The sequence below is a fragment of the Amia ocellicauda genome, chromosome 2 (genome assembly GCF_036373705.1).
Source record: "Amia ocellicauda isolate fAmiCal2 chromosome 2, fAmiCal2.hap1, whole genome shotgun sequence".
NCBI classification, from domain to species: Eukaryota; Metazoa; Chordata; class Actinopteri; order Amiiformes; family Amiidae; genus Amia; species Amia ocellicauda.
The window spans coordinates 31071380-31083146 of NC_089851.1; the positions used below are offsets into that span (position 1 = coordinate 31071380).

Genomic DNA, 11767 nt, shown 5'->3' on the forward strand with positions numbered 1-11767 from the left:
AAAGTCAAAAAGTCATCTTACAATAAAATAAAAAAATCCCTTACTACCGTGTTTGGAGTTTTTCAGGCGGGACAACAATACACTACAGGTTGGGCACATTGTATGTACTACTAAAGCTCTGACATCTAGTGAAACAGTTTGAGAGGTCACTTCACACATTGCTTGAAAGGCTCATAATGTAGCAAATAGGAAACAGAAGACATAACTCATATTTCTTTACTTTGCCTTTGGAATACTTAGCCTTTTTTTTCTCTCTCCGAGCTTTGACGTTATCCCTTGGGTCTTTCTTCTGCATTAGTTTTCGAATTTGGTCTGAAGTTCACAACAACTTGCCTTGTCTGAACCTCGGCGGTTTCCAAAACAGGAAGAAACTTTCCATGCTGTAAGTTTATCATATGCCTCCATATGACAGTTTGACGGGACAGGTTTGCCCTAAACCTAAAAAAAAATTATATTGGAAATAAACCTTTGGAGTTATTGTAGCAATGTAAAGTAGTTTAACTAGAGTGGACCTGCTCACTTTTGGTGGATATAGCAAAAGAAAACAATGTTAAACATGGAGAGCTGAAAAAAAGTATTAATTGTTTTACTTCCATTAAATATTTTTACATTGTAATTCCTCACTACAATTATTTACATCCGTTTAACAAAGGGGTTAATGTTTGAATTAGGTTTGAGTTGGTTTCAGTTATGAGGACATTTTAAAATGTCCAAATAACATATAACTTAGATCAAACAGAAATGTGAATAAATGGGAATGCTTTGAAGATGGTTTTGTTAAATTATCCAGTTGCTTCTCTGGCCAACTTTAATAATGACCTAGGACAAGTGTTATTAGCAAGGGTGTAATGTTTAATTTGTAAACATTATAATGTTATATATTGGTACTTGGTCAATCTCTCTCTCTCTCTCTGTCTCTCTATGAAGTGAGAGACTGATTGTGAGATTTTTCTGTGCTGGCCGCCTGCCCACCTCCTGTCACCCTGCGTGGTGGTCAGGTTGCGGGACTGTCTGGGTGGCCAGCCGGCCAGTGGGGCTGTGTGGGTGTCAGGAAGGGTACAGCAGGGTCTCTACTGCCAGGGTGAACTGGGCCAAGAACAGAGCTCTTACCACTGAGTTCGACCTTTTTCCATTTATACAATAAGGTGGTTAAAAGTCAAAGTCAAAGAATTCCTTTCTCTGTCTCCCTCTCTCTTTATTTTGTTTGTACAGCTAAATAGTGTTTTATCAATTAACTACTTTTTGTTAATTTCAACCAAAAAAACTAAAAAAGATTACTGTGGGCAACTGCCCATAAATTAACATGGCCTTCCAACATTGACTCTGGTCTAAATTATTTCATAAAAAATGTTGATGGCCACCAGTGGACTGCAAAGTCTGAACTATGGGGAATTGATGTCAGCTCTTGTTTATTTTTTCATCACAGAGTCAGAAGGTTTCCATTTAAGTCCCACACATCTTATCTGCTCACTAATGTGTGTTTTATTCAGGCCTTTCTTGAGGACAGACACGTTTGGCAGTCAAGCCCCTGAATTGTGAATGTTCTCCTGGGTATTTTTGATGTCTTTGAATGTCTTTAATTGCATGCCTATAGAAATTCCAGAAACACTGTTAATGGCCTTTTAAACCACATTAGAGCTGTTTCCATGTGTAATTCCCCTTCGGAGAGTTGTGGAAGTTTTGCTTTGGTGGGTTTTGTCCAGAGTTTCAGCTATCCTGGAAGGCCTGGTTTAGTTGGGAGTGAGTGGGTGTCATCAGAGGGATTCAGACGTTTAAACTGTTGGAATGGATTTCACAAAGAATCCAAGCTTTCATAAGAGGATTAGCTCAGTGACAGCAGTCGAGCCAGATCTTTTTATTTTTATTTTTAATTGACAGTAAAAAAATCTAACTACTGTAGAATTTAGCTGTGGACAGCAGTTTGCAATCGTGCAAATTAAGTAGTAATAATATATTTTAAGATTAAATAATATAAAATGAAGTAAGTCTGAGAAATAATATTATTATCAATTTAAAAGTAATAAATAATAATAATAATAATAATAATAATAACCAAAATGTACCAAACATTTATGTATAATAATCTACTCAGATGTGTGCTTTTCAGCCTTGCAAAATCTGTGTGTACAAACTATATTTAAGCATGTGTGTGTGTATATGTATGGATACATTAATGCTGTATTCCAATTTTGGAATCACAATGAGTTTATGATCTCATGGTTAAATATGGTAATGACATTTCATAATTATATGAATTATTGAACATTTGCTCTTATTATTGTTAAAAACTTAAGGATAGTTGTATTTCTTCATGTAATCAGATAACAGAAGTCAATGGAGTAAAACAATGAATAGCAGCTGCGGTGAACCTTTACAGCTAGTAATTAAATGTTAGTTTTCATATATTAACACCTAATCCATCATTTAAAATACTTACAAGTGCTGTAATGGTAAAACTGTGTGACCTGTTGTCAAAATGTGCAGCTTTCTTTTATTGGTATTGCTTTTTGTATTGCAAGACTTCAGCAAATATTGCAAAATGTTATTAAATAACTTGTGGTTATTGTTGTTGATTTATTTCACTATTATTGTTTAAATCTTGCAAGGTTTGTTGTTGCTGTTGTTGGATTTTTTTTTACCTCTTATCCAACTGGCATCTGTGTTACAGAGTCTACCTTTACTCCCAACACACTAACCGTGCACAGCGAATCAACAACAGGCAGTAGGATGTTATTGTGAAACAGGAAAACTGGACTCTTTAATTACCTCAGATTTATTAGGAATCACTGTGGTAATACAGAGATTTACTCTTCTGAAATTACAAATGGTTTCTAATAAAAGGTGTGGAAAGGTTCCCAAGCTGTTAATTATCATCATCTCAGACTCGTTATCTCAAGGAATACTGGGTATTTTCTTCAGATCCATCAAGTGGTAGCTTTTAAATGGAAGTCAACTGAAGCCACTCTGTCTGCTAAAAATAAGAAAAGGAGACACTGAACTCCATTTCACATCACTTCAAGTGGATAATGATATATTACTAGGTGTGTTACTGCAGGTAGCCTCCAGCACAAAATGTGATTTATTACTCACTACTGAGATTTTGTGGTCAGCTGAAAGAGGATTCAGAGCTTTTTCTAAATTTACACAATTTTACAGTAAAATAGACAATAGCAAGCCTACATTTGCAAGAGTCGGTCACCTAGCAGCTATTTTTTGCATCCTGTCAACCTGTTCCTAAGCAATTCAATGCAAATAAACCTCTCAATGTAAATTATCAAACCAGTATCAACAAGTAATAATATAATACAAAAAAGCATAAGGGTGTTTTAAGTTCCAGTCATCAGGGTTTATGGTTTTGTATGTTTTGATGCTACACACATTGTGGTATTTTAATTATAATTGCTCTTTAATTCCATCACCAATATAGTTCTAGGTTGGGACATGCTTATTTTAACCCCCATTCAATATATATATTGAATGGGGGTTAAAATAAGCATGTTCCACCAAACTAAAAAATGGTCCGGCCTTCTGGCATTTGCTAGAATTGCACGATGGTTTCCATTTTTTTTGTCCACTACCTGTGTATATGCAGAACTGTGCAAAAGTTTTAGGCAGGTATGAAATGCTGTAAAGTAAGAATGCTTTCAAAAATAGACATGTTAAGACTATATTTATCAATTAACTAAATGCAAAGTGACTGAACAGAAGAAACATCTACATAAAATCCATATCTGGTGTGACCACCCTTTGCCTTCAAAACAGCATCAATTCTTCTAGGTACACTTGCACACAGTCAGGGATTTTGTAGGCATATAGTCAGGTGTCTGATTAAACAATTATACCAAACAGGTGCTAATGATCATCAATTCAATATGTAGGTTGAAACACAATCATTAACTGAAACAGAAGCAGCTGTGTAGGAGGAATAAAACTGGGTGAGGAACAGCCAAACTCAGCTAACAAGGTGAGGGTGATGAAGACAGTTTCCTGTCAAAAGTCATACACCATGACAAGACTGAGCACAGCAACAAGACACAAGGTAGTTCTACTGCATCAGCAAGGTCTCTCCCAGGCAGACATTTCAAGGCAGACAGGGGTTTCCAGATGTGCTGTCCAAGCTCTTTTGAAGAAGCACAAAGAAACGGGCAATGTTGAGGACCGTAGACGCAGTGGTCGGCCAAGGAAACTCACGGCAGCAGATGAAAGACACATCATGCTTACGTCCCTTCGCAATCGGAAGATGTCCAACAGTGCCATGAGCTCAGAATTGGCAGAAAACAGTGGGACCCTGGTACACACATCTACTGAGAGAAGTATGGTCAGAAATGGCCTTCATGGAAGACTTGCGGCCAAAAAGCCATACCTCCGACGTGGAAACAAGGCCAAGCGACTCAACTATGCACGAAAACACAGGAACTGGGGTGCAGAAAAATGGCAGCAGGTGCTCTGGACTGATGAGTCAAAATGTGAAATATTTGGCTGTAGCAGAAGGCAGTTTGTTCACGAAGGGCTGGAGAGCGGTACACGAATGAGTGTCAGCAGGCAACAGTGAAGCATGGTGGAGGTTCCTTTCAAGTTTGGGGCTGCATTTCTGTAAATGGTTTTGGGGATTTGGTCAGAATTAATGGTCTCCTCAATGTTGAGAAATACAGGCAGATGCTTATCCATTATACAATACCATCAGGGAGGCATCTGATTGGCCCCAAATTAATTCTGTATGACAACGACCGCAAACATCCAGCAAACGTCATTAAGAACTATCTTCAGCGTAAAGAAGAACAAGGAGTCCTGGAAGTGATGGTACGGCCCCCACAGAGCCCTGATCTCAACATCATCCAGTCTGTCTGGGATTACATGAAGAGAGAGAAGCAACTGAGGCTGCCTGAATCCACAGAAGAACTGTGGTTAGTTCTCCAAGATTTTTGGGCCGACCTACCTGCCGAGCTCCTTAAAAACCTGTGTGCAAGTGTAACTAGAAGAATTGATGCTGTTTTGAAGGCAAAGGGTGGTCACAGCAAATATGGATTTTATGTAGATGTTTCTTCTGTTCAGTCACTTTGCATTTAGTTAATTGATAAATATAATCTATTAACCTGTCTATTTTTGAAAGCATTCTTACTTTACAGCATTTTTTCACACCTGCCTAAAACTTTTACACAGTACTGTATGTGTGTGTGTATATATATATATATATATATATATATATTTATTTATTTATTATTATTTTATTTTATTTTATTTTTTTACCATAGCAGTGACACTTCTAATATGGCTTTTTTAGAGAAGAAATCGCCCACCTTGATCTATTGTATTATTTTTAAACCTCAACTGGATATACCTAATTGCCAAAGAAAGAAAAGAAGAAAAAAAACTGAGTTCACTAAGTTCTGTGGCACTTCAGTAAAAACAGAGGAACAGGCGGCATCGTAATAGAAGGCTCCGGGCTGTGTCGTGTACGTCAGGCCAAAAACAATACAAACAGATAGAAACCATCTGCTTGGCCTTTATTATTTAATGGCCATATCTGAGCAGAATTAATCAGTGCAATTGCGTGTCGCTACATCTTTTAAGAAAGGAAATGCATGTATATCAGCAACTCAGTGACGGTTACACCAAAACAATCATGGACAAATATTGAGGAGGTGATCCTTTTTTCTAGTTGAACTAGGCCTAGTAGTTGATCTTGGGTAGTTAGGTAATCTTATTGTGTGTAAAGATTCATAATAAAGTAATGATTCATAAATAAATCAAAATCTTGGAGAAATATTTGTTTGCATCATTATCTTAACAATATTACCTTTAATTGACCTTTATTTACCTTTGTTTGCTTCTTTATTATAAATACACTGGTTTAAATGTGTTCATTTCCAGTGTTATTAATACCATTAGTAAATATGAGTTAATTAGTCAATATTTTCCTCAGTGTGTCACTTCTGAGTCCATCTATCACCTGCCATCCCGACCAGAGGAATTCCCTCTGAGACTCCAGATCCTGACATTTATTTGTACCTTTGTTTACTACATGAAATATCTGAAAAGCTCATCATGGCCAACAGTACTTTCAGGGCCCAGGCCCTTTTGAATGAAATTTTGCAGAAAGGATATTTATGTTTATAATGGATTATGCTTTAAAAGCGTGTCCGTGCTTCCTCCTCTTCTGGTCACAGACTGATCATAATCTTTGCCAAAGTATGATGTATGCTTGGGTGCTAGCCTATCACTTGAACAATGCCCTTTTAGACCACAACTACTGTTGTCAAGAGCACTGAAGGAGAAACCAGAGATACTGTCTGCTTTGAATGAGCCCTGTGACGTCGATTTACTCCCCAGTTCTCATTCAGATATTTTTGAATACAGATTAGATTGTATTATAGATTTGAATACATCCTCAGTTATTTCCCTAAGCAAACTGGAATTCAACTTAATTCAGAATGTATTATTCTGGTTCCAGAGTGAAGTAATATGAAACTTAAGGCTCAATGACTCAAATGTAAGAGCTGTGAGCTTGATTTACTAAGCTTCCATTCATATTTAAAGTTTAAACATGTAGGTGTTTAGTAATGCAATGTGTATATTGTGAAAATAATTTCCATTGATTTGATTTTTTTCATTCCTTTTTGTCTTCACAGGAAAGTTTATTATTCTGCTTCTATTAATGTAGGAAATACAATAAAAATAAAAACAAGGGGGCCAAAGAGTGAGCATTTTACTTCATATTCAGTGTTTGCGTATTGATTCAGGATGCTGCTACCCTTGCAGTAAAAATAATATAGCAGTACATTGTGGTCCAGTGAATGTAAGATTTCTTAATATAAATTATTTATTCGCACTTATGCACAACATTGTTATGTTATAAGGTGTAAGTATATGGTCTGAGTAACTTCAGAAATAAATGTAAAAGTGGAATTTTGTATAGGTAAATAGAAACAAACAACTAAGAATTATGCCTCAAACAAGTCATAAGCTCATGAATTGTACAGTTTAGCAGGACCACATCTTTCTTTGCCTCAGCTTGAATTCCCTAATCTCCAGATGACAGCTCTTTTAATTCGGTGCTTCTAGTCAAACAGTGCTCAGCAGTGCCACCTCTGGTTACAAAATAATAATAGTCTTGAAAACTCAGTTCTGGGCTAAATTTGAGAAAATTGCAGTGTAGGTTGCTGTATTTAGGCATAATAGGGATTAGGAATAACTAATGTTATTTAACAATACAATGAAAAGGAGCTTGAGTAACAGTACTTGAGAGTGCAGTTTCATTAAATATTTAAATAGGTTTAGGAAATTGAAAGAAAATTTTAATTTATTCTTTCTGCTTGTGGGTCATTGTGCATTATATATACATAATAATAATAAACACTGCAGAATGTCTAGTTCTGTAGAAGAGTTTTGTGTGCTTGTATATGTTTATTTTTATTGTCAAGTTTTCAGAGTGAACAATAACACTACTACTACTAATAATAATAATAATAATAATAATAATAATAATAAAGAATTACATTGGTTCCGGTTTTATATAGTTTTTATATTACTTTAGAACGTCCTTAATGGAATATTATTGTTTTTTCTTGTGTTCAGTTGCTTTTATTATTATTATTGAGAAATGGTATATAGTATACATATTCTTGAATGTAGAAGATCAATACATTGTATAATATGGTGTCATAGGAGTGAGTTCATTTTTCTCTTGACGTCATTTAAACAATTCCCATTAACACTCCAGTATACACTTTTAGTCCATTTAAATAATATATATATATATGGACCACATAAGTCGCTTGATTTCAATAAGCTGCCCTGTGTTTTTTTGCTGTATCCTATGCAATTGAAAAACAGCTGTGGGAGCTGGAAGTGGCACGGAGAGAGAGCCGTGTTGTGTTGAGCACGGTTTACAGTAACACTCGGCACGATGCTGTTGAACCATTTATTTTGAACTGTAACCTGGAATTCAATGCATAAAAACTTAATTCATTCTTTAACCTCTTAATATTGTTTGCAAATTCTTCAGATTAAAGGTATATGTATTACTAAACAACACAATAATGTTACCCATGTTTATATTTGTTGCTGTTTTGTTGTTATTGTTTTTGCCCCCTGTATTTAAATAGTCATCGTTACATTGTTTACAGTTTATTCTTTGATTCAGTCAGTGTGTTAGCTTAATTTCAGTTTTCAAAAAATGTGTAGTGTTAGCTAGCATAGAAGGCAGTAAATATCTGTGTATCACAAACCTGCTGTGCTGCTGGAATCTTATACTTAACCATTAGTATAAAATATTATGTGCATGTATGAATTTTAATGTAAAATAATACTAAAGATTTCATGTTAGCTTTAATTTGTGGGAGGTTTCATGCACATCACAAAGGGATTAGCAGCTGATACCCCTCTGAAATGGGAAGTTAGAACTTCAGTCAAAGCACCCTTTTAGGCTTAAAACAAAAGCATTTATTAATGTTTTAAAGTTGTGTCAGACAGATAACAGTAGTTCCTCACACTGTGTAGGTTTTGGATAAACTCTATGTGGACAGCCTTTTTTGGTTGATGATATATTCTTTTGATATTTACTTTTTTCTTGATCATAATAATATATAGACATAAAGATCATGTCTTTGTGCTGCATTTCGGGTGAAGAGAGGTTTTAGTTAAGAGAACATGATAGCGATTCACTAGCATTTTCAATCTTTGGCTTGTGGTTTCAAAAGTTCTCTCTTTGGTGGTCTCTAACTAGCCCTTGGTGGATATCAATACTCATCAGAAAAAAGGGCCCACAATTCATCATATTTTGGCACTTGCAGGCAGTTTTGTAGAGGAGGGGCATACGATTGATGGCGGTGAAGACTCAATGAAATTCCCTCTACCACTCTGGTTAACCCCCCCAATGTGTCTGAGTTGCATCAGAGATACAGAGTGGAGACTCTGTGTATAGAAAGAACGATTCCCTTGTCGGTGCTGCCTGTCCAGATTTGGACGTAAGCCTTAAAATATATAACCAATACCTTTAATAGTGCTGAAATATGATACAGAAAATATATCAAACACTGTGGTTTGAAGTGAAACAAATGATAAGTAATAAGGTTATAATCTGTTTATTTGTTTTCTTGGTAAAATATTGAATGAACAAATAAGGTTGGCAAAGCAAACAGATTCATTTTGTCACCTAAGTGGATCAAATAAGCTGAAAATCTGTTGCTTTTTTGTTTAACTTCTTTTGTGTGATTTTCCTGTGTAAACCAAAACTCTCACTGAAACTAAGAGACAAGGATGAACGTATAACCTAGTTCAAAATAGAATACCACTCTCCCTCTTTTTAAGAATATAATCCAATCCATACATTTCTATTGGAATAGAAATTGCACATTGTTTTGCTCTTATACTTTGATCCGCTCATAAGAAGATTCTAAAACCCGTATTATTTTTTTATTTTCAAGGAATTTCTCCAGGGTGACAACAGTAAAGCACAGAAGAGCCTAGGATGGAAACCAAGAGTTTCTTTTGAAGTAAGTGACTACTGCTCCATTTGCATCCTTGAAGGGTTTTCACTGGTTAATTCATTCCCATTTTGAAATTTGCCATAACCAACACAAACACGCACACACATACTCCTTCATCTTTATTCATGAAAAAGCTATCTGAGCAATCCAGAGGCCAGTGTAAAAAGATACAATTCAAAAGATTTCACTTGTACTCTCTTTTAAAAACTAGAATTCAGTAATGAATTGTGTTAATTATAAAATATAGATATGCTTGCACTATATGTTGTGTGTGTGTTAGCACCTGTAGTTTGGATATTTATATATATATATATATATATATATATATATATATATAATTACTACTACTCTGAATCTGAATTTGGGGTAATGCATAGAATGGAAAACATATGTTATATAAATTAGGATATACATATCAAGAAATTATCCTTAAAATAAAGCCTCTCTGCATAATGCTGAGAAAAAAAATAAAAACATTCCTAACAATTTATGCTTAAACATTGCTAATATTGTTCTCCAAATTATTTATATTGATATTTTACTTAATAATTAAGTTGTTGGTAATTTACATCATAGTTTTAATCTTGTATATTTTGATTCTATTAGTTGTTTAAATTTTGATTTATATTGATATTAGATTGTATTCTTTTACCTAAGTGGCAATATAAATATTTATTAAAGAATTTTGCAAGGAAAACATAAAAGGGTATCCATAACAGGAGCTGTTTGATAAAACTGTATGTCATTAGCGTTTCATTTTCTATAATTAAAAAGGGGATTAGTTCACGGATTCATGAGAGCAAATGTAGCAAGCGGCTGATGTGTCACAGCTCAGTATGTTTTAAAAATGTAGACATTGGATTTTTACATTATTTGCCAAACAATGTGATTTATTATTTTATTTTAGTTAATTGGTAACGTGAATGTGCTTCTTAAATAAACAACTATGTCCTGTAATACAAAAAGGAGATCAGCCATTTGTTAATTGCAAAAACAAACAAATTAAATAATAACACAATAATTAAGTTTGACCCAGACACAATGATAATGCTAGAATGCTTATTTTTAAAATAATGTAGAAAATAATTTGTAAAATTATATTAATACTTGTTTTATTTTCTTTCTTCTTGTTTTTACAGGAGCTTGTAAAGGAGATGGTAGAAGCAGATATTCAGCTGATGACAAATAGTCCTAATGCTTGATGTGCTTCACAATTTTAAAATCTCCCAAAGAAATCAACCTGCACACAGTTTTGGATTTGTGCTTAAGAAATCACTGAATACAGTTTTTCATTAGTAGTACTGGTGGTAGTAGTGGTGCTAGTAGTAGTATTCATAATAATAATAATAATAATAATAATAATAATAATAATAATAATAATTCCAATAATAATAATAATTCCCTACATCTGTCTATGCTGTAGTGTCTGCAAAAATGCATTTTGAGAATTATTAAATACGATTTGTATTGTAATTAGTAGTAGTACTAGTAGTATTTATTATTATTGTTATTATTATTAATCATCGTCATCATCATTATTTTTTTATTGTTTTTTGGCGGGTTCTGTCCTTATTTTAAAGAATGTCCTAACTAAACTTTCGATATTCATTACATCTAATGTACATCGAAAGGTTTAATTATTTGCACGTTATGATCAAAAATATTTGGGGGGCTCATATATTTACTATATGGGTATTATCCACCTTTTAAAATTATTCTATGAGGTTACTGTTTGCATCTCGTTCCTTTAAAATAATAGGGTGTGCTTGTATTTATCTTAAATTCATAGAAGGTTTTTAACAAACGGGGACCATTTAAAAACATATTTGTATATTAAAGCCTGGGGTTTCTACGATCTAAGCGTCTGCTCTTTTGTTATTAACCTCAATCTGTGCTACCTCTGTGTATCGATCTGTGTAAGTTGTCTGGCTTCATCCAGAAGCATTGCAAAGGAGCTCGACTTGTTTTCCAGTTGTAACAAGTAAACTGGGTTTTCTGCAGGTTGAAAGACATTTTCAAAAGCCCAATTAAGCGCTTACATCTGCAGAAAGGTTGCAATTCAGTGCGGCAAAGTGGAAGCGAGTGACAATAAATCCCTCTATTTCTCTCCCCGTCAAAGCAGGAGAATCGAGACATTGACAGAGCCCAGTGTGCACAGTTTCTATAATTAGCGCTTCTGCCATTGGGCGAGTGTTATAAAAGCTGGTTTTCAGGGGGACTTCAAGGCGAGTCCATGTGGTTTGTGCGCTCCGTGCCAGCGCTCCCAGGTTATCCAGAGG

General features: G+C 34.7%; 1 protein-coding gene across 2 annotated transcripts in view; it reads left to right on the forward strand.

The window, feature by feature from the left end:
• The window catches only part of gmds (GDP-mannose 4,6-dehydratase), a 273322-nt gene extending 261979 nt beyond the window's left edge, over nucleotides 1-11343 (forward strand). For both annotated transcript variants that reach the window (XM_066722692.1, XM_066722700.1), the window contains 2 exons: nucleotides 9426-9494; nucleotides 10628-11343. In XM_066722692.1, the coding sequence (XP_066578789.1) occupies nucleotides 9426-9494; nucleotides 10628-10690 (132 nt within the window). In that variant the 3' untranslated portion in view covers nucleotides 10691-11343. The remainder of the gene's footprint in view (nucleotides 1-9425; nucleotides 9495-10627) is intronic.
• The last annotated feature ends 424 nt before the right edge of the window (nucleotides 11344-11767 follow it).